General features: G+C 43.5%; 2 protein-coding genes across 25 annotated transcripts in view; one reads left to right on the top strand and one right to left on the bottom strand.

The window, feature by feature from the left end:
• Positions 1-650: 650 nt before the first annotated feature.
• LOC117642301 lies at positions 651-19,149 on the bottom strand. 12 transcript variants are annotated; one of them, XM_034380354.1, is made up of 10 exons: positions 18,949-19,149; positions 14,807-14,938; positions 13,131-13,192; positions 11,576-11,922; positions 9,897-10,307; positions 7,842-8,002; positions 7,043-7,106; positions 6,162-6,424; positions 5,336-5,437; positions 651-1,844 (listed from the first exon to the last, which is right to left on the bottom strand). In XM_034380354.1, the coding sequence occupies exons 2-10, from the start codon at positions 14,936-14,938 to the stop codon at positions 1,230-1,232; spliced, it is 2,157 nt and encodes a 718-aa protein (XP_034236245.1). In that variant the 5' UTR covers positions 18,949-19,149; the 3' UTR covers positions 651-1,229. The 12 variants fall into 12 exon arrangements, with proteins under 12 accessions (XP_034236245.1, XP_034236240.1, XP_034236244.1 ...); XM_034380349.1 differs by lacking the exon at positions 18,949-19,149 and adding an exon at positions 18,406-18,531 and having other exon boundaries at positions 14,807-15,022; XM_034380353.1 differs by lacking the exon at positions 18,949-19,149 and adding an exon at positions 18,406-18,467.
• LOC117642302 overlaps positions 17,527-27,692 on the top strand; it is a 23,804-nt gene continuing 13,638 nt past the window's right edge. The window contains exons 1-4 of one of the 13 annotated variants that reach the window (XM_034380367.1): positions 17,894-17,978; positions 26,676-26,757; positions 27,112-27,243; positions 27,566-27,627. In XM_034380367.1, the coding sequence (XP_034236258.1) occupies positions 27,112-27,243; positions 27,566-27,627 (194 nt within the window). In that variant the 5' untranslated portion in view covers positions 17,894-17,978; positions 26,676-26,757. The other 12 variants (XM_034380369.1, XM_034380363.1, XM_034380362.1 and 9 more) reach the window with 12 other exon arrangements.

Below are 27,692 nucleotides of genomic sequence, written 5' to 3'. Positions count from 1 at the left end.
GGGAGTTCAGTTGAGTTGATTCTTTTCTCATTACATTCATAAAGCCACAAGTTGAGTTATCTCCTTCTGTCATTTTGTGCAATGGAGTCATGTGGACTTCAGTTGAGTTAGCTCCATTTTCTGATGAAATTTAGACCGTAAAAGGGGTCAAGTTGAGTGATATCCATTTTTCTCGTAACCTGTTAGCAATTGGGCTAAACAATCTGGTGTAGTGGTGCAAACCATCCTGTGGTACAATAATAAGGTAGAAACTCAATTATTCCCTACTTCTGCCTCCTGCATCATTTTGGCTCGAATTCTTTCCATTTAACTTGCAGTGAAGTGATCTTTTTTCGTATTCCGTGATGCCCACATACGTCATAAAATTACTTGCCGGAGAACTTGTCAAAAATGTTATCCCCATAAAATACGTGGACATAGTATTTTAGGGAAATCGCGCTTCACTGACTTTTAATGAAGATAGTTTCTGGACGCTTCCGCAATGACGATAGTTCCACATCCGCACTGGCAGTTAGGATTGTCTTGGGTCTACTCTGGCAGCTTGGGAGAAAAGTGCCCTTCTCTGAAGCTGGCAGTGAGGATTTTTCCATGCGTCGAATTAATGACTCTGAGGCGTGCGAAGAGGGTCGGGAGAAGATGATACAATGAAGCAAAATAAGTACTTTTTTTATTAGGTCAACCCTGCACTTTCCCTTTACTGTATCTTTTTTACAGCGTTATTATGCTGTCCTTTGATTGGTCATAGAAAAAAAGTCATATGCATTTGGCTAAGGACCAAAAGTGTGGAAGATTGCCCAGAATTGAAGGTTCTGATTCCGTACAGATAAAAAACAAAACAATGCGCTTGTCCTTAAATGGTTAAGAACATGAGCTTTACAAAAATGGTAACTTTCGTAACATAACAAAACCACACTGCAATGTCTGCACAGTGCGCTCAGATATTATACCATAATGGTGCCTCATAATCCCGTTACATTGTATGATAATCTCGGGAACACGTATGCAAACATAAAGAACCACCAACACGGAGGAGTAGAGAGCATTTGGAACACGTTTAAATATTCTTAAGGTAACCCACGATTTTTCAGTAAATTGCAGCCAAGATTCCTTATGAAAATCATTCTTCCTGATTTTCGCAAAGCAGCAACTGCCTGCCCCTTAAATCTCAGATGAATATCACAATGAATATAAAAAACTAAAACAATGAACAAAGTTAAACGTTATAAAGATCAAGCAATAGAGACTGCACTTTCGCATGCCGTGCAGGACAGGATTTTAACACGGCTGTTTTTAACAAAAATGTCGCAAAGTTGCCCCATCTGCACCTTGCACGTGGCTTTGTCGTGACGACACGGAGTGTTGAAGCCTGTTTGCCGTAGGAGCACCATCCGCGTCAGACTGTTGAAGTTACAACTCTGCAGCGCGCGTGCAAGGTCAGGGCAGCCGTAGGGCTCTGTGGAGGCCGCTACCAGCTGCAGCTCTTCCAGTGTGTCGGCGTGCGCGCGCATCAGGCCCAGCGCGGTGGCCAGCGGGTAGATGCCACAGCGCAGCCACTTCAACCGCGACACAGTCCCTTGGAACGCGCACAGTGGCAGCGGAGAGTCCGCTTGGCCGTGTACTTCCAGGCTGCGCAGCGAGGCTATCTCGGTCACCTGCTGCAGCTGCTGGGCCGTCACGTCGGTGAGGCACAGGGCCTGCAGGCTGGGCATCGCCAGGGCCACGTCTATGTGACGCTGCGAAGGAGACACCATCTGCAAGCCCTTGAGGTGGGGCGCCACCTGTTGCAGCACTTTCTCGCACCAGGCAGCGGAGTATGCGCAGGGCAGGCCAGCAACGAAGCGCACCTGGGGATCAGCAATGTCAGTGCTCGTCCAGTCCACGCACACCGAATGATTTGTACAAATTTTGTACGAGACATCACACTTTTTAGTGCACGCGAGCTTTTCGTACAAATTTGTACAAAGTTTTGCACAATTTTGTACAAAAATTGCGAAAAATGTGCAGTTTTTCGTACGAAAATTTCATGCACGCAAGAAACTGTGATGTCTCGTTCAAAATTGTACATAACATTTAGTGCGCGCCAGCGGCGTCAAGGCTTGCGCAGTAAAAACGGAACATGGTTGTCCCAGGAAGCCAATGGTGAAGGCATAGGCGATTTCCAGGGAGTTCCTGGGAAAACCAGGTTCCGTTTTCACCGTGTGCCTTGCCTGTCGAAAGCTGTTCAACTTCAGTGGAAGCCAGGTAATGCGACGCCACACCCGTATGAACGAGACTTTGAGCGTGGCACCCAAGCAGAAACGAACCGTCACGTTCATTTGAATGTAATATGATAAAGGAAAAAATTCCAATGCTAACGCATTGCACGGTGTTCCGGTTGTGGAAATCAATTTGAAGTCTGTCGTCTAAACGTTGATTACGTTAATTTTACCGTTATTTGCGTAACTTTGAATCCTACCGGTATTTTTACATCCTTAAACCTGGTTCAGTTAACACAATGACCATCTCAGTCCATCTCGCGATGTACAGTGCTCATGTTCGTAAAACGAAAGTCATCCGCGTTCTGAAACCACCCCTGCCGAGTTTATAAAGTTTGTCAAACCAACCGTCGTGCTGGTTACAGAATTGAGGAAAACATCACAAGAGAACCACAACCTTTAAAAGCAAGCCAAACAACCCAACCTCAGCAACAATGGAGGGGCAGTTTCAATGCGTGACTACTCGTTTTTTCAGCCTCGCAATTTTCGAAAGGGCGCAGACGCCGAGAAAATTGTTGCCAACCCCCGAAAATTAATTTATTGCGTCTTTTCTGCTACGAACTTTTTCCTGACAGGCTTCAAAGATGTTCCAATGTCGGGACACCGTGCAATGCGTTAGCATTGCCATTTTCGAATTTCACGGCGTTTTGATTTTTTTTTTATCAGCGACTTTAAATTTTGACAGTTGGTACGATGGCACCGTGTCGTTGCCATGGAGACTTTTTTTTCATGTTTTAACCATTTTCTCAGAACACAGATGATTTCTTGTCACTTTGATGAGGCAGGAGGTTCAGTTATGAGGAGTGGCACATTTTCTCTTTCAAACGTTTCTGGAAAATGTGAACGGATAAGGGTGCTTGATTGTTGCAAATTTATGTTTTAGTCGTTTACGTTAAATTCTTATGATAAATTTTCGAAATTTTCAGGAATTTTTATTTGATTATGATAACGAGTAATTTGGCGGGAACCATTTTTTGATTTGCGTCGGCGGAAGGAAAAGAATCTGAGCCGTCAAAAACAATAGGGGTCCTCCTTCGTCGGAACCCCTAAAAAAAACTCATGTCGCCCAGTCGAAACTAGGAGTCCATATAACCTGTTTCGAAGGAGGACAGTATTTCCGGTGCATGAACAGAAATTCATTTTAAAGCGGACGCCTCGATAAAAATCTTTCTTAAAAAAAAAAACCACAGGCCCTAATAGATAAATGTTATGTTAAATTTATGTGATCTTCTTGCTTTAAAAACTCTTGTCTTGAGAAAATCTTGTCCCTTTTAAACTCCACTCTCATACAAGGAGCGTCGCAAAATGTCACGTTCCTTTGGGCATTGAGTCACATTCATTTGTAATAAGCTAATTTATGGCGGATTTACATCCAAATGAATGTGACACATACATAAAGGAACATGACATTTCGTCACATTCGTTTCAACGTGATGTCACGTTCCTGGAGTGACTCCAAACCCAAATACTTTTAGTATCTTTCTCGGCGATACAATTGCCAACAAACGGCCATACAAGATTTGGCGATACTTTTGGGTATCGCCGCATGGAAAGCAAGATTTTGGGTACGGCCGTTTGTTGGCGAAACTTTAAATTGTATCGCCGAAAGAGGTACTTAAAGTATCCTCTTTGGATTTGGAGTGAATGCCAACAAATTGTTAAGGGGTGGTTCTGGTGAAAATGCTATTTTCTCCTAAATGGGTCCCACTATGAAAATTAGTTAAAAATTTGATGTCTTACCAAGTTACTAATAAAATTTTTCATTGGGGAGGCCCATTCTATGCCCTGAACCCAGTCGCAGTGCCTTTTTCTCCTATTTAGGCTTTAACTTTAAGGGGAGGTTCTGGTGAAAATCTTGCCATTTTCCAAATGGATCCCACAGTCATAATTTGTTCGGAATATAAAATTTTTCATTGAGGAGACTAAAATTTGACTTCTGAAGGCACATGTCAGGCTGTAAACCCAGTCGAAGAGTCTTTTAGAGCCTATTTTGGCTGTATCTTAAAAAATCTCCTTGCGCATACTATTTTGTCGTAAAAGGTTGACCTTGACATTTTTCACTTCTTCGATTCATTTTCAAAAGATTCCGGCATGCATAGCTCAAATCTTCCATTATATTATTAATTATTAGCTTTTTAAGCTGAAAAGTCCCTAAAATTTGTCTATTTTGTACATTTTTGACCAATTATAGTGAAATGCTTGGTTAGAAAGCTTGCGAATAAAAATGCAATTGACATTTTGAGGTGTGCATGCCGGCATATTTAAAAAATGAATGGAAGAAGTGAAAAACGTCTAAGCCAACCTTTTACGACAAAATAATATGCGCAAGAAGATTTTTAAAGTTATAGCCTAAATGGGAGAAAAAAGGCTCTGCGACTGGGTTCAGGGCATAGAATGTGCCTCCCCAATGAAATTTTTTAATAAATACTTGATAAGACATCAAATTTTTAACAAATTTTCACAGTGGGACCTATTTAGGAGAAAATAGCATTTTCACCAGAACCCCCCCTTAAAAATCTTCGTGCGCATACTATTTTGTCATAAAAGGTTGGCCTTGACATTTTTCACTTCTTTGATTCATTTTTAAAAGATGCCGGCATGCACAACTCAAAATGTAAATTACATATTTATTCGCAAGCTTTCTTACCAAGCATTTCACTGTAATTGATCAAAAATGTACAAAATAGTCAAATTTTATGGACTTTTCAGCCTGTAAAGATTACAATTACTACTGTAATGGAAACTTTGAGCTATGCATGCCGGTATCTTTTGAAAATGAATGGAAGAAGTGAAAAATGTTAAGTCAACCTTTTACGACAAAATAGTATGCGCAAGGAGATTTTTTAAGATACAGCCAAAATAGGCTCAAAAAGACTCTTCGACTGGGTTCAGAGCCTGGGATGTGCTTTCAAAAGTCAAATTTTAGTCGCTTCGAAGAAAGATTTTATATTCCGAACAAATTATGGCAGTGAGATCCAATTAGGAAATGGCAAGATTTTCACCAGAATCTCCCCTTAAGAAAGTAGGATTTTCACCACAGCCTCCCCCTAATTAACGATGTAACCCTCCTCAACCCTCACCTGAGCGAGGCTGCCATCTGTCAAGAGCTTCTTCTTTTGAGCCGAGCTCAAATTGTCCGTATCAAGAATTTCGTCTCCTCTCTGGGCTCCTAGGTGTGGTTTCTGCAACATAGTGGAATCTACATTACACACTACATGTTTGGGTAGAATTTTGTGCGTGCATCTCGCACGATTTTGTGCATTCGTGGAATTTGCGCGTAAGGATGCATAAATTTATGCAAATTCACGCACAATTTTATGCACGCCGGCACACAAGTTTAAAATTATGCTTCACCACGTACAAAATTGTATTTAATGTGTAAAACTGGCTTAAACTGTCCTTGGTCCTATCGAAAAATTTAAATGGATGTGGGATGTTACATAGAACTCAGCTCTGCACGCACAAGAGCTTATTTTTGGCCTTTTCTTTCCAAGTAAACGAAATTGGGTATCCGGCCGACATGACAGTGTTAGAAATCCGGCAAAAAAGTTGCCACGGGAGCCTTTGTAAATCCACAGAAATTATTCGAAACAAAGGAAGAATATTCGAGAATTCACGAGGGACCTTCGTCAATTTACAATGAATGTTCCTGACTTAAAGAGGAATCTTTGTAAATCACCGAGAACCTCCGAAACTTACCATAAATCTTGAGAAATTCGCCAAGGTGGCTTCGGCAACATTTTTGCCAGAGCTGCCTTTGTAAATGCCACAGATTTATTTTACAAGTAGACAGTGACTGTGCGAGCTCCAGCTACTGGATTTATCTGTTCTGAACTCAACAGAGGAAACAAGTGGTACTTGTCACTGACTGCAACTCAGCTACCGAGTTAGCCGCTCTCCACTCACCAAGGGATTGGGCGACAGCAGGCGGAGGCGATAGATCCCGTTCCGCCCCACGGCGTTGGGCCGGGGTCTCTGCGTGGCATCCTTGTCCCACTTGACCATGACAGAGGCGGGCCCCGTCCGCGCGACCACGGTGCCCGGCCCCGGCGGCGTGCCGTCATCGGTCCACCGCAGGTCCCAGTCCCTGCCGCGCGCCACCCTGGACCCCACAATCATCTTGGCCGCCATCTCTTCCACGGCCATTTCGTTGGAGCAATCTTGAGGGCCTGCGGGTGAAAGAACGGTGACGTCATCACTTTCAAATGATTACAATCTATTTTGGGCCTTACAAAGAAAAGTAGTTTGTATAACAAAGTATTTTGAGCATACGTACGCTTACAAAGAAAATACTACGTAATTCACGAACTATTTCCTCGTATAACAAAGTATTTTAGTTTGTTATATGTATGCAAAATACTTCGTAAGGTTTTAAGAGTGTGCTTATTGCGTTTGTTGAGCAAACGTAAAATGTACTATTTTCTCCTTAACTATGCGCAATTTTGATAGCCACAAAGATAAAATTGTCAATAGATCATAAGAAATTGAAAAGTACAGTGCAAATGACAAAGAGTCCGGTTTCATGGCCTAAATACATTATACGTACAATGAACAAAATAATGCATAGCTAAAAAGAAAATAGTACATATTACGTTTGCACAAAAACCTTTAAGGCAAGGGATAAAAAGTCAGTACGAGTCTGAGAGTGAAGCTCCTATACTTATTGCATGGGCGTGACAGCAATGTCATCAATTGATTTGATGACATTGTTGCAAGGAAAATTAGCCTTGAAATTGTCATCAAGTGACGACTTAAATTTTCACAGTGTAGTACCAAAATAAACCCACCTCTGAGATGATCACAAAAAATCTCAAGAGCTGATCCTGACGGCTCTTTTCTTAGTGGCGAAACCTGGGAATTGCACAAAAAACTGCAGGGTAAAAAACTCAAGAAAATTGTTACTTATTTTAAGAGAGATGCCTAGACCCGCCACCCAGAAAGAGACATTTAGACTAGGCCTAAGGTCTAAAATTTTGGGTTAACAGAGCATTAAGAATTTAGGTGCTTATTTTTGCATTGCGTGGTCTGTTTAGAGTTTTCAAACCAATCAGTCCAAACGAGTCCAACAGTGAGACTTGTTGGTTTTCAATTTTAGAAAGCCCACACACTTAAGGTCATGGGACATTATTGTCCCTTTTTGGCACAAACCGTCTTATGAATGTAGAACTTGGAGAAGGCGTGGGACAGTTTGTATCAGCAGGCCGAAAGCAAATAGTTTCGCCGTTGGATGTGCTTGAAATTGCATAACTCGTGCACGCTTAATTACTACGTAGATCTTTCGTGCATAAGCTTTGCACGAAAATGTGTAGTTTCGTGCAAAGCTTATGCACAAAAACCATAGTAATTTGGTGTGTGGGATAAAAAAAATGTCCCATGACCCCATGACAGTTTGTGTCTATGATCTGTCACGTTGCTTAAGGCTTTCTGAATTTGAATTTAGCGGGACCGCAATTAGGGTCCGGCACCAAATAGAAAGGATTTTTCCAAAGCGCCACTTTTCTAGCGCTCCGATTTGAGTACGACATTTGGTCAAGTCACAATGTCAAATTTCAGAATTTCACAATTTTCACAAAAGTTCAAACTTACCAACGGAGCGCGCAGGAGAGGGCGGAGGCGATAGTTGGCACTGGGTTGCATGGCGTTGGCCCAAGGCATAAGCGCAGTATCGGTGACCGAGGGAACGTCGTGCACAAAGCTTGGGGTGCCGGGCGTGGGGGGCGTGCCGTAGTCAGAGTGATTTTGAGGAGCTGCGGCAGAGAGAGGGCCAACGTTATCAGCGAACTCAGTTCAACTGCATACACTGAATGTACACTGTCGTTCATTTTGCGATTATTTACTACAATTTATTGCGAGTTTGCGATTCCCGCGATTTATAGCATCCTAGAAGGCTACAATTAAGTTATTTTTTGCGATAACTACCCAGTAATTATTGCGACAGAAGGGCGCTTTGTTGTAACTTTTATCACATTTTTTTGGCGGTAACTTTTTGTTGCATATGTCTTTATTGCAAAAAAATGATACTTAATTGAAAAAATTCAAGAATAATTTTTTGAATTGCGGATTTTTTATAGCCCTCATCGCAAAAAAATGTGATAAGTATTTTATTGCAGAATGTAGACAGTGGTTAATGCAATTTGAATGATGGTGTAGTGCACTGATTTTCCGAATGTAATAATGAACTCATTTAAAAAGCAATAACATGTTTATTGAATTAGTAGTAGCGCCATGAAAAAGTTAATGCATTAAAAGTGCAATAATTATTGTATTGCATTAGCGCATTTATCGCATTATTTGTGTAGTTATCATTTTATCACGTCGAAACTGTGATAATCTGGGCCCAGACCGGCCAAAACCTAAGGGACTTATTGCAATTTTAGTGCGATAATTTTTTATGGCTGCCACAGATGCGATAATTTGAGGGAATCACACTAGCCTTTTTATCGCAGCAAATTGTATGAAAGTTATCACATTAGAAATACCAGTGTGAAGACTGCATACATAGCTTGTAAGTTTTACAGCAAATACTGCATATATGTTAAAAACGTTATATTTTTTTCTCACACTTGTGAACACATTTTTCGTCCTTTCTTCACTCGTAACTGCTGTGAGACTGAAGTGTTCAGGTACAGTTCAGACTACTGATCCTTCCGCGCGGATCGTTATACCTTTACAGAGAGATTCGGCTGAAAATCTCCCTTATTTCTTTCCAAAATGAGTCACGTTACCACAGTTAAAATGAGATAAAAATGGGAGCAGGACAGCTCGTCCCGACCAACTCGTCCCGCGTCCCACTCGTCCCGGGCCTATCTCGACCCGGGTCATTTTTCGAACTCGTCCCGACGGGGCGGCCAACTCGTCCCGAACCATTAATGGTCCTAGTCCGGTCCAGCCAGGAGCCGTCCAGGCCGGTTACTAGTAACTAGTACATGCAGCACAGCGTGGTGAAGCTTACACTCTAAATCACTACGGAGTTACTTAATGCATAGCTTTTGCGCCAGGACTGAACACGCACAAAGACAGAAGTGCTCCAGGGCGCTCCAACAATATCAGCTTTCGGGCTAGAGGCGCTTCTTCCTCTTTCAGCCTTCCTGGCACATTAAGGTGCCGAAAGTGGATGATTCGATAAGATATTTATGTTTGAGAAACTTGTAGGAATGCGAAACTGTAATACCGAAAATAAAAGCTTTAACTCAGTGGCCGCATAGTGGGTTTCAAGTTAAGAATCAGGAAGATTCCTAAAAGCAGATTTATGTTTGGCGCACCCTAGCAAACATATGTTTTTGTTGGTACGACGCGAAGCAGCTATTCATAGGACCCATCGAAAAATACGGCCAATTTCAATTAATAACAATCACTCATAATATATAATTATTGGGACGATTTAGGACGGGGACCACTTGGGTTGGAACGGGATAACCCCGGGACGTATTGTGCCAGGTACGAGTCGGTCGGGACGAGTTGTCCTAGACCCATAAAAATGTCTTCCATTCAACATTCTTAAATTGTAAGGCACATGAAATTTTCGGAACATAATGAAAGAGATTTTTTTGGTCTACGTGGGATAGGTATAAAGGATACCGAGTGCAAGGAGACTTTTCAAGATACAGCCAAAAAGGGAAAAAAGTAGCTTCAGAGGTTTACCTAGTTGCTGTGGTCCTTTCTGCCGTGGTTGTTGCAGTGGTCCTTGCCTCTGCCGTTTTAACAGTGCACCGTGCTGCCGAGATTCTTGCAGCGGTCCTTTACCTTGAGGTTCCTGCAAAATTAGTGGTTCTAGCAGTGACCCTTCCTGCCGAGGTTCTTGCAGTGGCCCTTGACTTGGTGGTTCCTCTTCCTGCGATTCTTGTCCTTCTGACGACGACGGCGGCTCTTCGGGCTCCCGCTTGGTGCGTTGCAGCCCGCACGCGAGTCGGCACAAAATCAGTCTGGCGGCGGCGTCCTCCGCGGGCGACACGTTGCCTCTCCACGCCACGTCGCCGCACCTCACGGTGAAGGCGCAGGTGGTGCTGGGGTCACTCAGGGCGGCCACCACGTCGTCTGCGCGCCGGGACAGTCCTACGCGACAGGACAACAGTCGCAAAACTTGAATTTTTGGCACTTGTTTGCGACTCCCACCATCTGAGCAGTTTTTGGCGACTAGTTTGCGAATTCCCACTTTATGTGCAATGATTTAATGATTGAGACAATCCCGTTGTAACCAACTCGTTGCGTTCTGGGTCCTTCTTGCGAGGGACAATTTTAGGAATTAAAGTACAAGCTTACATCAGGACTTCGAGGCATTGCCCAACCAGTCATCTCAGCTAAGGATGAAAGTCTGAGTTTAAAAGGCAAGTCAATTAACGGACGTCGAGATCTCTACAGCAGGCCGCAAGGTGCTGGACTGTCCTACCTCAACTCCCTGCTCCACTGCGTCGAGGATCTTTTGGTATCTGCAAATATGTACTCGAACGACAAATACTCTGCAAACTCAACAGTGTACTCAGAGCACTCTCTTCGACGAGTAAGGGAAGGTGGGGTACAATGGGACACCGGGTACATTGGGACACCTTCAATATTTCCAACTTCCAGTTATGTCAGGTTCTCCGAAAAATTGACCATAATAGAGCGTTATTTGGTTTACTGTTTTCACAACTAGGGGACAGAACTGGGCGCTTTCTGAATGAGAAACGTGGGTTGGAAGTTCGATTCCACGAAAAACGATGAAAAAGTAGCACGATTTTTGAATTTTGTTTTCTTTTTAGCGTCTGAAATGCACGTCGGATGATTGTACCGAGGTTAGGAATGTGTACCCTGGTGCAATGGGCGTCAAAAAGGGTCATCGCGCGCAGCTTGGTCTTGAGGTCAAGGGCCACAGACCGAGTTGACGTTTTAAAATGGCTCAGTTCACATTGGGACAGGGTGAGGCTAAGTACTCACGAGAGTGTACTTAGATGAGTACACATCTTAAGCTGCATATACTGCCAGGCGAGCATAGGTGTGTGCACATCTGAGTACACTCTCCTTGAGGTTAACTCATCTCAGTGAACTCTCGTAGGAGTGTGCTTGTGAGTTATCGCCGATCAGAGTGAACTGAGTACACAGTTGAGTTCGCAGAGTATACCCCAACTAGCCTGTAATTTCGACATCGTTTCCCTAGCTGAAAAATCACATAGCCTTTGTAAGTCCAGGGTCCGACTTCTGCCACTGGAGGAGAGGCAAAAAGTCTCGCCAAGTTTTTGTCAGACGAAAACTTGGCGATCCCTGCACTTTCCCATTGCAGACCCTGAAAATTCCACACCTCTCATGTGGACTTCTCCACACCTCGTCAAAAAGTGCGTGCTTACCGGCCATCGCCGCGCCCTGCTTGGCCTGCCCCCAGGCCGCGTCGTCGGCCTCCCGCGCCGCCAGCAGGCGCTCCCTCGCCGCGTGCAGAGACGCCTTCGTCCGCTGCAGCTGGTGGCGCAGGTCCTCGGCCGCCTCCTCAATCTCGGGGATGGACACCAGCTCCGCGATCCGGTCCAGGGCGGCCTCGCTGAGGTCCAGCTCCTCCAGGAGCGGCCCCGCGTCGTCCAGCCTCGCCTTCTTGCAGGTGACGACGGCATGGCCTCCGTCGTCCACGCACGCCTCCGTGGCGGGGTTGTTGCAGGACCGGCACCACAAGCGAGGGGTTGTCTCAACGAGCTGCATGAACCTGCCGAAAGGGGTTTCCGTAGGGGTAGGTTGGGTAAGAAAAGTACACTCGAGGCTCGGGTAAGAAAAGAACACCTGCTATATCTCCGAACTGAAACTACTCTGAACCATCACCTTAGTGGTTTTAGAAAGATTGGTCATCCCGCTGACAAAAAATAAATGTAGCCCCGTTCTAGAATATAATATTTATAATCAAACTGCACGGTTGAAAATACACACTAAAAATGACTATTAAAATCTTTTCTTGAACTTTTTGTTCTAGTACAGCTTCCAGCAGAATCAGACGACAGTCCAATGTATGGTACCACCTTATGGCTAAAACAATCATCTTTGAAAAACAGTGCCGTTCAATGCTCTTAGGCTTCAATACAAATTTTTGGAAGTGTAAAAATGAAACGGGGAAGAAAAGTACAGTCAGCTGGGGAAGAAAAAGACACCCTGTAAAAACCTTAAAGCGGGATAAATATTTTGTTCTCGCTTTGTTATAATATGTTGATCGCGGAAACAGATTTGATGAGGCGACACAAGCAAAAAATGTGAACACATGTTATAGGATTAGACTCGAAATTAACAAGTTATTGGGCATTTACGTGAAAAGGGGAAGAAAAGTACAAAAATGAGCATAAGTGCTTATCCAATTGACCGATTTTGACGAAGCTTGAACTAATGGCAGGTGCAAACTCTCCACTTTAGGGGGAAACCTGTATTGAACCAAGATTGGGGTTCTTCTGGGTTCGAAATCGCAATTCTTTTCGTTGTACTTTCCTTTCCGGGTGGTGTGCTTTTCTTACCCTTTTCGAGAGGTGCCGAAATCACATGTATATTGGCATGTTGTACGTAATGTGGGGACCTACAATCATTGAACAGTGATCCATTTCATCAGGAAGGGACTGGATTATAAGTTCACGAAGGCAGAGTAGTTGAACCCTCATTTGGACCTGCTGTACAGTGCAAAGTACGCGTTTTGTACTTTTCTTCCCCAACCTACCCCTACACTCAAAATCGACGCGTCTTTATAGAAAAATCCTAACTGTAAGAGCAGATCCAAGAAAATCCTAATTGTCAGTGCAGATGTAAAGTGCCGATGTTTGTAAATTACGAAGAATTTCCTTTGAACGCTTATGTAAGCTTATGCTCAAAACACTTGGAACAAGCTACTTTTCTTAGTCAGGCCCAACAAAGTTTCTAACGTTCGGAAGAGAGACTCACGAGTTGCAAGCGTCAAGAAGGCTCAAGTTGTCCACCAAAAGTTCCGGTGACGGCGTGAAGACCTAAAATTAAATATAGGTAAACATAGTCATCAACTACTAAGGAGAAATAGGGGCAACCTTAGACCGTCCCTTATTTTTTCAAATCGAACCGAGACAAAAGTTCGTGGTGCCAAATTGTTCCATTTGGTGAGAAAACACCTCTGCCAAAGTTTGGTGGTGCTACGATATCGCATGGCCGAGCCTGAGGGGCCTAAGTGCAAATTTCAAAAATCGGCCGATTTCGGAATTTGAAAGTTGTCTTCCAAGTGAACACGTCATTTTGATGCCCGTAGGGCGAAAATTTCTAGCGTTTTGCCGTATCTCGAACCGTTATGGCCGAAACGGCGCTCTGAACGCGCTCCGCCACCGCGCGGAAGGCCGATCTGGACCCAACTACGACGCTTTTGGGCTGCACCGAGCCGCCCCGGAGGGCAGTGGATCGCTGCGTCGCTGTCAGCACCTTCCCAAAACATGTGTTTGACTAATTGCATAGTAATTGGTAGGTTAGATTTCAATACAGACGTGGTTAAGACCAAATTTTACACCAAAACACGTGAAAAATGCTATTATGGCTAAATTTGACACTTTGAGGGCATATTTCAGCATTTTCCTATTGAGTAATCCCACTAACCAAATTGGAATTTTCAGAGATAGTTCAGATACATGTTTTGGGAAGGTGCTGACAGCGACGCAGCGATACACTGCCCTCCGGGGCGGCTCGGTGCAGCCCAAAAGCGTCGTAGTTGGGTCCAGATCGGCCTTCCGCGCGGTGGCGGAGCGCGTTCAGAGCGCCGTTTCGGCCATAACGGTTCGAGATACGGCAAAACGCTTGAAATTTTCGCCCTACGGGCATCAAAATGACGTGTTTACTTGGAAGACAACTTTCAAATTCCGAAATCGGCCGATTTTTGAAATTTGCACTTAGGCCCCTCAGGCTCGGCCATGCGATATCGTAGCACCACCAAACTTTGGCAGAGGTGTTTTCTCACCAAATGGAACAATTTGGCACCACGAACTTTTGTCTCGGTTCAATTTGAAAAAATAAGGGACGGTCTAGGGCAACCTGCACTTAGGCCTAAGCAAATGGTAAACTGCTGTTAATCAAGCAAGCACAGATCCAGATGGGGACAATGCCTCCGTACCCCTTTTTCGACTCGCATGTAGCCGCCTGAAAAGTAGGCAAAAAGCGACACTTTTCCGCTGAAACTTGGCAAAAGTGATGATACTATAGCACGCACACACACGCACACGAACTCTGGATCCGCCACAGTTAACAATCTATGAAACATGTTACCAAGCTACAATGATTTAACAGTCACTTCAGAAGTATTTCTTAAAATCTCAGGAGTATTGCGGAGTCGTTGACCAAAGTGTACTTTACGCAGTACACACTAAATGCTGTAGAACAAATTTTGTACGAGACATCGCAGATTAGTGTACACGAACTTTTCGTGCAAATTTGAACGCGATTTTGGACAAATAGGGAGAAATATGAGCAGTTTTTCGTACAATAATAGTATGAAAAGTTTTGTGTGCACAAAAACCGTGATGTCTCGTCGTACAATGCTGTACCTACATAACATTTAGAGTGTGTTTGAGAACTTTTCACAAATACTGGACGCTACCACAATTTACCTTGCTGTCTAGGGGGCACTTCCTCGTGTGCAGTTCTTCGATACACTTGAGGCAAAAAGTGTGTCCACAGGGGAGAATCTTGGGGCGGCGGATCGTGGCGTCGTAGCGCTGAATGCAAACCTGGCACTCCATCTGCAGGAACAAACTCGCTGACGCATTCCCAGAAGCAAGTTCCTGATGCAGGTTGAAGCTCTGGGCTTCCGGTGGAAACCTCCTCTGAAACACCTTATTTGACATTCTACTGCAAGATAACAAGTCCAAAGGGGCCTCAGGGACACAGTGGTTCAAGATTTACCGCCGACCGGGAATCAATGCACTTACGTATCATCCCAGTCACTGTGGTCGCTAGCCACACAAAGCACGATATTCGTTAAAAATTTATTGGTAGTGTATTTGTGAAACTAAATGTCACTGGGATACTTCGGAGAGCAGCTGGTACCGTGAAACGGGGTAATTTCGGACACTCGGTGTAATTTCGGACACCTCTGCCCGAAAGCATTGCGATGATGCTCCCATCTAACGGCCAACTTGGAGGCTTGTCCCGTTGCGCGCATCGAATCGGCCACACTTAAAACCATCCAATCACTCACCCTGAGGTCAAAACAGTGGCAAACCTCAAGAGATAGAGTGGCTTTTGTATTTAACCCTTTTTACCTAAATTCGCTTTAAGCGTAAAAACTTTGACTGACAAGCCGAAACTGTTAATGGGTGGTTCATGAAGTGATTGTTTGTCGATTCGAACATGTTAAGAGCATGTTGTGTCAAATTTTCAATCATCTGGGTGAAATAGTTTGGTTTATATGGGCTCAAAACTGAAAAATTGTTACTTAACGGGGTAATTTCGGACATACAAACGTCACGCCAGGAAGAGTGGGTATGTTCTGAACACTTTCAATTTCGCAGGGTTGGAGTCGTGGAAGCTGAAGAGCTCTTCTGAAAGATGAAGATAATCCAATAACAACGATAATCCCCCATTGCCACAGCGGTTGCTTTGTGAACTTTGACTTTCATAGAAAAAGGGGCAAAGCTACATCTTAAATCCTTTTTTTTTCCATGTTCATATCCCACCTCAATGTCAACGACTGTATTGTGACTATTTTTTTCATGTGACATGAGAGTTGGACTTGGCGAATGGCTGCATAGCTCGCCGGTTTACTACAATTATGTAAGGTTTTCCAGTGCGCCCCTGTATCTTCCTCACCGTACATACGACACGACTACTTGCTTTTCATATGCATGTATGTAATCGTATGTAATCTTGAAGGGGACGATTTACGATTCATTTACGCGTAAAGTATGGCCCGAGTTGCATATAAAAGCTCTTCGGTCAAATTTTTAAAAATAAGAAGCTTTCTAGATATCGCTCTACTAGTTCGACCCACTCTCCCTGAAACCGAACTATTAGTTCAAGTTCAAAACCATGACTTCAAATTATGTATGATTGACCACCCACATCTAAGCCCTTACGAGTTTCTCATATAATCATGTAAGCACTATAGAAAGAGACAACGATCGATTTTGAGACCGAAATCAGAACGAAAAGTCGTTTTTTCCGGGGGTGTCCGAAATTACCCCAAAACACGGGGTAACTTCGGACACTGCTTCGGACCCTCCACTGTAAAAACGGTGAGGCGCAGATATTTGAAATTAGCGCCAAATCGAAGCTAAAGGTGGGTAGATGATAAATTTGTCATGCAAGTCCATGACAACACCACAACTTTCACAATTTCAAAAAAACCTCTCAAAAGTGTCCGAAGTTACCCCGTTTCACGGTACGGAAGTTGAGAAGAAATCAAGAAGAACAAAGTTAGCGAAATTCGCGAAATGTAGCGTAGCGTCGCCGTTCTGCCGCTTCGGCAAGGTTACGTTCTTCATTTCTTCTCCTTTTCCGGCCCAGGTCTCCGAAAGTACCATATTTGGCGTTCTAGGTTCAACTATAACTGGGAGAGAGGTTAGGTTCCGGTCAGTGGCGTCTAGTCACTTCAGCGTTCACTGTAAAAAATTCCGAACTTTTGTACGGAAATGGTACAGAAAAATAAACTACGGAGGTACAGAGAAAAGTACGGAACGTTCCGTACTTCCCCTATTTGAACCCATGTAAATGGGTACGGAAAAAAGCGCGGAACGTTCCGAAGTTGGCAAGAACGGACGGTCCAGGCAAATAATTGACCAGACATGTTCCGTACTTTTTCCATACTTTTTCCTCAGTGTTCCACGATCCACAAGAGCAAGCACCTCATTACATAATCAGAATGCCAGAAAAATGACTCAATTAATCAGAAGTTGCGAGTTGTGACTTTGCCGTTTAGAATAACATTATGATGAAAATTTAATAATAGGGGTCCCTGTCATTTTCGACAGATATTGAATTCACACTTTCCTACACTGAAAACTTAATGGTCGGACACATGGCCAAATAATGGCGTGACAAAAAGTCACGCCAAAAATTGGCGTGACACGAAATTTACGCCGATAAACGACGTGAGATGTGAGTCACGCCGTCATTTGACGTGAATGACGATGCGTTTGATGAGACAAGTCATGCCAAAAAGCGGCATGACAAGAAATTCACACCAAAAATTGGCGTGAATTTTTGAGTCACGCCGATTTTAGGCGTTACTTCTGTGTCATGCCGTTCATTGACGTGACACTTTATTCACGCCCCTGCAGCGGCACGAAGTCACGCCGGTAGATTTTCAGTGTAAAGACGCACCGATTTGAGGTTTCCGGGTGAGATGTCGGACTTAACTGGAGTCAAGCTCAAACGCGGTAATGGTGGCAGCAACGTTTATCATGTACGCAAGACCACTTCTTGGGAGTGAAGATGACTGTCCCATTTGATCCATGAAGCGGAAGAAGGGGTTAAGTCTAGTTGATTCAGTGACCTCTTATCAGTCTATCAAGTAAACGTGAGCGAAAATTTGGTCAAAAAATAAGTGTGGTGAGACAAGTCCCATCCTCTTGCGTCTATTTTTTAATGACATTCCCCACCTGTTCCTCCACCTGCAAGGTTCAGGCCTTTCATAAGTGCACGGATTCAACTCGACTTAATCCCTTCTTCCGCTTCGTGGATCATTTGATTGTGCGCTAAGTAGCGCAAATTTCCGTACGGAAATTCGGCAGCATTTCTTGCGTGCAGCTACTCCCGACCTACCGTAATTTCGGTTATGAGGTTTGCGAAACATAATACCGAAGATGTGGTAGCCGAAAGTTAAGAATGTAGGGCATTTCCATGGATCATGGACCGGAAGGCAGTAGTCACCACGTAAGCGGAAGTAGACCATGACGTGACATGCGCCCAAGGCGATAGTAAAATATATCGGTCACAACAAGGTATAGGGTACTTTCGTAGATCCTGAACCGGAAGCAAGCAGACGCCATATTGGCCGGAAACTAACCTCTTTCCGAATCCAAAGCTATAGCGGAGCTGTACAAATGTTGCTCGCGGGACACACATGCACTGCAAATAAGTATAAAACGACTGTTAATGTTCAAGTGTGGCCGATACGTTTGAGTGTCGTCTCGTTCCTATGTCAAGTTGATCTACTTCCGCCAACATGGCGTCTGTGTGCTTCCCGTTCAGGGATCTACGAACGTACCCTATTAACGTATCCCTGGACCGGAAGTCGATCAAAAGAAAGAAGTGCGTTTCATGGAAAAGGGGGGGGAGGGGTCGACCCTGTTGAGAACAGAGACAATTTTATAGAGTATTCGAGTCGTCGACGATCGAAGAAGTCGGAACTAGCTCTGGCAAGATAACCTCCAAGACTTATACGAGTGGACTAGTTTTTGAGTTTTCTGTGGCGCATCTCCTTCAAAAGCACTATCGTTTGTTTCAAACACTTTTTGGCTCGGGAAGTATAAATATTTGTCGACATTTCTCGATTGGACCGGGTTTGATACCTACTCCGTTTCTTCCCGGCTTCCGGTTTTGTGCTTCTTCTTCTTCTTCGATCGGTGACGACTGAAATGCGCTACTACATTCTAAACTTTGGCCGTGTTAAGGCTGCCTAACACAATCCGTAACTTTCAATACATCGTTTTGAAAGGGCCGAAGTGTGTGTTGGGTACTTCGGAGCAAGTCAGGAGACGCTCCGTGGCTTGAAAGGTGGCGTTATAGCATAAATAATGAACCTACACACGTAAGATTGCGTGCATTATACCAGCCTAAAGAGTACTTCGGACTCTGAAATATCAAACGTGGTCGGTCTAGACCACACCACTGGTTTGGTCAAATGTGTGCCATTTTGACCGCATCATTTGGTGTGGTCCAGACCAAGTTTAATGCGTTCTTCCCATGCAATGACCACACCCACTGATGCGGTCAAAATGGCACCCATTCGACCACACCAGTTGGTGCGGTGTTAGGTTTATCAGTGGAGGATGTGCACACTAAGTGCTCCTGTACGAATGATCCAGGAAGTGGGAAGAAGGGAATAAATCGCCTTATCCCCAAATCGACTTTAAGTTTGCCTTCTATTTTATGCCTAGAGAAGTTTGAATTCTGCACCTCATTATTTGATTCAATTCCTAGCAGTCACGGAGGAAATCCACTTTGAAAAGATACAACTCAACTTGACCTCTTCTACTTCCTCATTTTAGACGAACATGGAAGAGTCCACATGACTCTCTGTTGATAGGAAACAAGGCAGGTGTACGCCAGACCGTGTCTTGTCGTAACAGGCATCGCGATGCTGCGCCAGTTACGACAATTCACGCCTGGCGTTTATACCTACCTTGGCCTGCGGCGCTAGACTGCCTTCGGCAGACTGCTTCCCTAGACAGACCGTAGATATGGGCGTGATCCCCACTAAAAGTAGCTTTTGGTGCCCAAAATGTACATTAATGGGACTTAACTTTTGGTCGGGGGTCAGAATGGGTTCCATTTTTGTCATCGGGCAACGATATGAAACTTGACACAAAGTTGGTAGTATCTTCAAGACTGTCTTTTTTCCGCCGTTTTTATAGATTATAGATCATCAAGTAGTTCTCTAGCGTGGGGTTAAGGGGGGACCCTGGTGAAAAAATCGCCAAAATTCCAATAAATTGTATTTTGTAAGTTCATAGATAAAAATGTGCATAGAAGGTTTCAGATTCAACAGGTTGAACACCTTTAAGCTAAGTGGGTAGTTTCTTTATCATTTGGAAGGAAATAACATTGAGATCAGTTGTCGTTGGCTTCTACGCTCAACTTCACAGCTTTGCTCAGTCGACAAAAAATTTTGTCGTAGAAAGACTTCCTGCGTTCCTGGTTGACACCTACATGAGTCGTCTTGCATGGACTATATTCATTGATGACTTGTCGACAAATTTTAGTGACGGAATCTTGATATCAGCCCTCCTTTTTTTAAAACACACCTAAAAGTATGAAAAAAGGGAAAAAAATCACTTTTTTTTTAATGTTAAAATTTGAAAACTCATATCTCAGGACAGAAGTTGATTTTGAAAATTCCGTCTCTAAAATCTCTTCTATACATCTTTAGGATAACCCAAAAAATTATTCAAGACTTTCCGTCCCAATGAAAGACGCAGGAAGATTTTTCCCCAACGCTCCAAAAAACACTAAAAAGCCACTTTTCTCAGAGACCGTTCAACATTTTGGATTGAATTTTGTTTTGGGAACTCACTATAATGAACCTAATAATTAAGCAAAGTTTCAACTTCCTGGGATTATTTTGAAGCCTACTTGAAAGTTTCACCAGGGTCCCCCCTTAAACATCAGGGCATCCCTATCCTTTCTGCATTTAATAGACACATGCTTCCTCAGGAGATCAACATCATCTTCAGCGTCAGGGGCACCAAAACCTGACAAGTTAATTAAGATCAATTTTGAAATTAAGATCAATTTTGAAATTGCTTGGTCTGTTCAACATGGGAGTTGCTTTCAAGGTCTTGAAGAAGTTTTCTAATGAACTTGGACCGTAACGGACAACTTCCTCAGCTTTTCTGACCTAGATAATCGTAAGTCAAACTTTTGCATAATAGCTGCACGTTCTGAGAGAAGTGTTATTCAAGAAATTATTCTTGGGTCAAGTTCTAGATAGTAGGGTTAAGACAAGCCATTATGGATCTCTTTTCTCTACTCTTCTCTTGCCTGTTAACTTAACATTTTCATGTAGACTTCAGTCAAACATTTGTGCATAGTTTCGGTGGCCCCGGTCTCAGCAGCAATTTTGAATTGAGCGTCGTTGTCAATCAGCCAGTTGCGTGCACCTAAAATGGTGAAAAAAAAGTTCATTAATGGTATATTTGAGCATCTTTGCTTTCAGTGCACTTCCATTACTCACATTCTATGGCGTAAGATATCTGCCTTTCTATCAGGGCTGCAAACTAACTTAATGTCAAAAAGAGTGTTCAGTTTTCGGAATCTCCTACTATATATAAACTTACGTGTCACATTTTTCATAAATTAATGCATTGATTTCCCCTATGGCTATGTGGTGCTTTGTAATAAATAAACATAGATTACTTCACAGTGATGTTGGTTGGCAATCAAAAGTTAAAGCAAACATTTGCAATCGGGATTATTTATTATAATATTTGCTTCACTTAAGGATGATAAATTATCTCTCTGTAGTCCTTTAGAATAGGGTTCAAAGTAGCCCTAAAATAAATTTTGGACGTCTCTGTCAAAATTGCTTTTAAGTACGGAGTGACGGGGTTCGCTGGTCAAACTCTATTTATGGGTTGGCACCCTCGGAATTTCGGTTACATTATGCCCTATTGAGCTTCGAACCTGGGGCAGAGGTCGAAAAGGGTTTCATTTTCGCCATCAGCACCCTCCAAAACAAAGGAAATGTTGTGAAACTTGGCGTGAGAACGTTCGTTATTTTTTAGTTATTCTACCGTTTAATTGTTTTTAAACTAGAATGATCGATTGGATCTAGATGTTACGCTGAATATCAGTGTGCGGTGAGCCAAGTACATACCGACCCTACAAAATCTCAGCCAGATCGACCCAGCCGTTCACGAGCAGTTGTTCTGACACACAGGCAGACAATTTTTTTCAACCCCAGCCGAGACACGAGCTGCGCCATCGTTCAGCCTTTAACGAACTATCAGAGTTGATCGACTGGGGGTTGGCCTCGATCATCTGGTTGTGGACCCGGAGGGGTGCCGGAGGATTTCCACTCCTCCTCCTTTTTCCTCTCATCCTCCTCCATCTTCTTCGCGTTCTCCTTCTCCTCCACCTTCTGCAGAAGAGACATGTCTCTGATTTTCCTCTCGTTCTTCCTCTTCCCTTTTCCTCTTCCTCTCCGCACTTCTCAACGACTCCGCCTCCTCCTTCAACTCCCTCCTTTAAGGAGGTCGGAGGGAAACCGTACACTCAGAAGGAGCTCGGAAGGAAACTTATCCACTGAGAAAGAGTTCGGAAGAAAGCCGGTCACTCCAGAAAGGAGTTCGGAATTACCTCAGCAACCAGTCAATTAAATGGCTTTCAAAGGAGAAAATTTAAAAAAGGATACAAAGATAAGACATTCATTTAACTGACAGATTTTACATCTGAGATGAGCCAGAACTTGGAATTGTAGCAAGTAGAAGGTTTGTACAATGCAGAGCCTTCTGAGAGAGCTGGTATGAGTTTGTAGCTGCTAACTGCTCATTAAACCTGAATTTATAAAAAAAAATGTTCATAAAATAGTAGCGATGCAGGCAAACTGTTATTGATTTGCATGACAATCATTAAATACTCACAAGTGTCATCCCACACTTCTAAAAAGATGATTATACTATGGAGTCACATCTGGCAGGTTTCTTATTTTAGGACCAATTTGTCAGTTTGAAGAAAAATAATTCAGCAAGCCATGTGTGAATAAAGCCAATTAAAATCCTTTGCAAAAACATCTGAAATGGGCACGAAAATTATGGTTTATGATGCTTAAAGCATGCCAGCAATACAGAACTGATGGCACTTAAAATGCAATTCAAGGCCAGTAAAGAACTGCAGAAAGGAACTGCAGATGAGCCACTGCAGTTTCAAATACAGTTTGACTACTGATCCTTTCGCGCGGGATGCCTGCAAGCACGCTCTAGCTGGCGCATGCTTGCGAAGCACGCACTTACTAGTGCATACACGCCGTGTACACGCTTCCTGATGCAGGCATCTCTCTATCCCGTATGCACTAGATGCATGCTTCAGTTAGCGTGCACATGGCATGTATGCACTAGTCAGTGCATGTATGACAGACATGCGCTAGCTAGAGCGTGCTTGCAGGCATGCTCCAGTTGGGGCAGACTGTCCCAAGTGACCCCCGGTGTCCCAAGTTACCGCCGTTGACGGTAAATAGGATTGTCCTTGAAGATGGTGGGATCAACTTCGGCAGATATAAGTCTAGCCCTATCTCGAGGAATTTTATTAATTGTGCCACCCTTTAGTTTGACCTCAAAATATTCATCAAAACACTCCGGACAAAAGTGCTCTGAACATAGACTTGACTTTAATGTCAGTGGGGAATCTTTCCTTTTAATTTTATGTTCCCACCTAGACCTTTGTTCCTGTAATTAAAATCCAGCCAACTATCATTCTTCATAATATAGTGACTGGATATCAACTACAGTCCAGAAATTGAAATACAATCATAAGGGTGTGGCAGGGTTTCTATTTCTTCAATTTAAGGTTGAAGCTCTACTTAATTTAAATTATTTGGTTCAGAATACAAATTACAAATTTTCAGCATTACCTTACTGATGCTGTGGGTATCATTCCTTCCATTTCACTGCAGGTGATTGGTTCACGACAGACTTTTGATGGTACCATTCTCTGCACAGTTCACACTGAAACATGTCTGGAGCTGGAGGGTTTTTGGTGCTCACAGTACACCGCATTAGACCGGCTCAAATTTCCCGAAGGTTCGAAATGTCGATGCGCGGAAACGGAATTCGGTTCCTTTCCGGATTCTAAGACTCTGGGAATTTTTCGGGATTTTTGAGGTCACCGGAAGTGGTCCCGCACGGCAGGGTAAGTTAGGCGCACTGCCTATTGATAGACCAGTAGTAAAGCGGCCTTCATATTCATTTTACGGGCATATTCCATGAAACAAAAGTTGTCAGAAATGGTCAAATTAATAAAAATAAGTCATGTCTGATTTCGAAAACTTAAAATTTGCAATCTGGGTGCCTACCTGTAAGGGGCAACTGGCGTCTATTTTCGCACTGAGCCCCAAAATGAAGTGTATCAGGACGGAAAACTTTTTGAAAATCGATTTGGCCCTTCTGGTGGTGCTATTTTTGAGTGCCTAATCTCCGCCCGGTCTAACGGATTAATTGGAGGCCTTTAATGAGTATTGTCTTGTTTACGTTTGGGCGCCCGTTTCGTGGCTAAACTCGGTTTCTTTGACTTTTTCGGTAATTTCCGAAGATTCAGTCGAGAAGGTGAAAAGCACGAGAACGTAAAAGAGAACGCCAGATGGACAGGCCTTTAGCCTGTCTAATCTGAAATGTTATTCTGAACAAGAACTCTTTCATTGTGATTTACTTTTCCCTACCTCCAACCGATCTTTACTGAAATGTTGTTCGTGCGATGAAAGTTAGCGATTTGATTACTTCGCTTCACCAACGCACATTCGCATGGACCCGGTTGAAACTGATTTCGCAAGTACTTACTTTAGTCTTAGAGATTCATCCTACTCGGAACCGTTTGTGACCAATAAATTGATCGTCACGAGCGTGCACTCATTTGAGTATACTCCCAGGGCACAACTGAGTACATTCTACTGTGTGTTAAATTGAGTCCTATACGCCCGTGGGAGTGCGCTTGTGGGTGCACGCCGAAGAGTGCGTATTAAGTAGACCGTTGACTTAGCTAAGCAGATTCGGAATAGGACGAGCTTTTCGTCATGCGTACACTTCTCGTCAAAAACGTCGTAAAAACTCGCTTGCCGCGTTACTCTACGTATATGCCAGTTCAAATTTAAGTGAGGCAGACTGTTAGTGGGCTCGCTCCTCACTCCCAGGTTTAGAAGTGTTCTTATATGAATGGCACCAATAGATTTATACTAGCTTTAACATGAAACGACACTTACGTTATTTTCCCAACCAACTCTTAAAAACTAACAGTCTTGCCTTCGGTCTCATGTAGACTTTCCTCGCAGTGCACCGGATCACCGCGCTCCAGCCCTTCGCCGCGTGGCTTTGGTGCGGTTCTAGTTTCCGCGCTAATGCTGTGTCAGGGATTGGATCTTCGCAAATCACCGAGTAAAACGAGAAGTAACCAGACTTCACCACAGTCCGCGCCCCCAAACGTAAACAAGCCAATACTCATTAAAGGCCTCCAATTAATCCGTTAGACCGGGCGGGGATTAGGCACTCAAAATAGCACCACCAGAAGGGCCAAATCGATTTTCAAAACGATTTTCCGTCCTGATACACTTCATTTTGGGGCTCAGTGCGAAAATAGACACCAGTTGCCCCTTACAGGTAGGCACCCAGATTGCAAATGTTGAGTTTCCGAAATCAGACATCACTTATTTTTATTAATTTGACCATTTCTGACAACTTTTGTTTCATGGAATATGCCCGTAAAATGAATATGAAGGCCGCTTTACTACTGGTCTATCAATAGGCAGTGCGCCTAACTTACCCTGCCGTGCGGGACCACTTCCGGTGACCTCAAAAATCCCGAAAAATTCCCAGAGTCTTAGAATCCGGAAAGGAACCGAATTCCGTTTCCGCGCATCGACATTTCATACCTTCGGGAAATTTGAGCCGGTCTAACACCGCATACATGTCAGCAGTAGCTGACCCCCCCCGCTTCCATCGTCGGAATACTAAGTTTGGATTTATTAATTGTGATGTCCAGCCATGGCTGCTCAAAAACAATGTCACCACTTATGATCTTTTCGTCCCACTTATTCCATCATTCGCTCATAACACCATCAACACAGTAAAAAGAGGAATATTAGACATTATTAGACAATATTAGAACAAATCGTCATCTTCAAGTAACTAATGGAACTCGTTACCTTGGTCTCTTATTTCCAATAGGCCTCTTTTCAAAGGGGGTTCAAAGTCCTCCTCGTCCTCCATGTTACGAAACAAATCATCATTACCATCTTTTATTAAGCTAGACAAGTTGTCCTTGTCCATTGCATGTAAAACCCTGAGTAAGACAACACGAAAAGTGTCATAGTCATCTGAGAGGTTCAGTTGGCTTCCATTTAAACTGGTAGACTGCAAGTTGATTCTTTGCTTGTCCTCCTCTCCCTTTGATCTTTCCAAACCCGAACGATGACTGAAGTGAAGTGATATGATCTGAGACCATCCTTAGAGCCGGTATGTTTCACACAATGGGATATCGTTTCAATCCAAATTTGGTATTATAATCAAGACGTTTTCATCCTCAGTGGAACATCAATTGGTTATTCCATTTAAAGAGATCTACACCAAAAGTATTGTTACATAAGGACTATAGATTGTTCGTTGTAATTATTAGAATGATAGAAATAATAAAACTAACTTTCAAGAGAGAAGAACGACATCCATTTACTCTGCAAACTCAACAGTGTGCTCAGCACACTTTGTTCAGCGTGTACTCACAAGTACACTCTTACAAGAGTGTACTCACAAGTACACTCTTATAAGAGTGTACTCAGATGAGTACACTCTGACGAGAGTGTGCTTAGATGAGTACACTCCAATGAGAGTGTGCCTAGATGAGTACACGCTAACGAGAGTGTGCTCAGATCCATTTAATACATGCAGTTGAGTACACGCTCGTGGGAGTGTGCTTGTGAGCACACGCTGAAGAAAGTGTACTCGTGAGTACACGCTGAAGAGAGTGTACTGAGTACACTGTTGAGTTTGCTGAGTAGACTCTGACTATGTGAACAGCACTTCCCACATATTAATCTAACGGCCCCTTTGTTTCTAGGCTGTGAGGAAGTGGCACCCCGTGGCTGCCGCGGTTCTTTATTGCTTCCGTCCTGGAAGCAGGCGTCGTTTACGGGGGAGGGGTACGAACTAATTTGTTCAAGTTTATTATGCTCATTTGTCGAATCATTTTCCGATCCGTTTCGTGCACCTCCCGGTGCCAATCCTCGTGTGGGGTAGTTTCACACTTCACTGGTAAAACTAAAGAGTAACTCTAAGCTTGAGTCAAGCATAAAGTTACGCTTGAAGACGTTACGCTTGAAATGAAAAATCTCTGGAAAGTCAGTCCCCCACGCATTTGCATAGGGAGAATCTTGGCCGATGAGCCTGTTACGCTTGACTTCAAGCGTAAACTGATTATGTTTTGTCTTAAAGGCACGGCGCAGATTATCAAATTGTGAACTTCCCCCTGAACACCAATTTTAACCTCTGCCCAGATGGAGTGCCAGGTGTGCCTGGAGCAGTTCGACGCCGCGAGCCACCGGCCGAAGGTGTTACCTTGTGGACACACGTTTTGCCTGAAGTGCATTCATAACCTGCGTAACAGGAAGTGCCCGTTAGACAGCAAGGTGAGTTCTCTTTGCAATTGATACCTTAAATCCAAGTGTGATAATAAGTCGTTAAAATTATCATTGCCTCCAATTGAACTCCTACACGTTTAAAACTTGAGGCAGTATTTTGAGCATATGTGAAGCATAAACAACTTAGTTTGCCTTGGAAAGTATCAGATCGTTACGAAGGTTTTTTTCTTTGTAAACTTATGTGTTCATAAAAACTTTGATGTAACACGGTACTTCTTTCTCTTTACGTCCAAGTGACACTCTGGCTCTGAAATATGCTCTTGCTGTTGGGATTGTTACGTCTCGTAAATAATTAGCTTAATTTCTGCAGGTCTTCGAGTCTTCGCCGGATGACTTGGTGGACAACTGGAGCTTAGTTGATGCGCGCAGCAGGTAAGTCACTGCTTTGTTAGTGCTGACTTTCTATTTGTGGCCACTAAAGGAAGGAAGAATCGCCT

Source organism: Thrips palmi, unplaced genomic scaffold (assembly GCF_012932325.1).
Source record: "Thrips palmi isolate BJ-2018 unplaced genomic scaffold, TpBJ-2018v1 HiC_scaffold_16, whole genome shotgun sequence".
NCBI classification, from domain to species: domain Eukaryota; kingdom Metazoa; phylum Arthropoda; class Insecta; order Thysanoptera; family Thripidae; genus Thrips; species Thrips palmi.
Note: the sequence above shows the minus strand (reverse complement) of the source record. Positions and strands in the feature narration are given on the sequence as shown.

Bases quoted from the DNA above. Each gene is read 5' to 3' on its own strand.
- LOC117642301 (XM_034380345.1), bottom strand. From the start codon at position 15,043: ATGTCAAATAAGGTGTTTCAGAGGAGGTTTCCACCGGAAGCCCAGAGC. The intron at 7,107-7,841 runs GTAAGTTTGAAC...TGCAATTCCCAG, and splicing joins CTCTCCTGCGCGCTCCGTTG to GTTTCGCCACTAAGAAAAGA. The intron at 5,438-6,161 runs GTGAGTGGAGAG...ACTATGTTGCAG, and splicing joins TGCTGTCGCCCAATCCCTTG to AAACCACACCTAGGAGCCCA.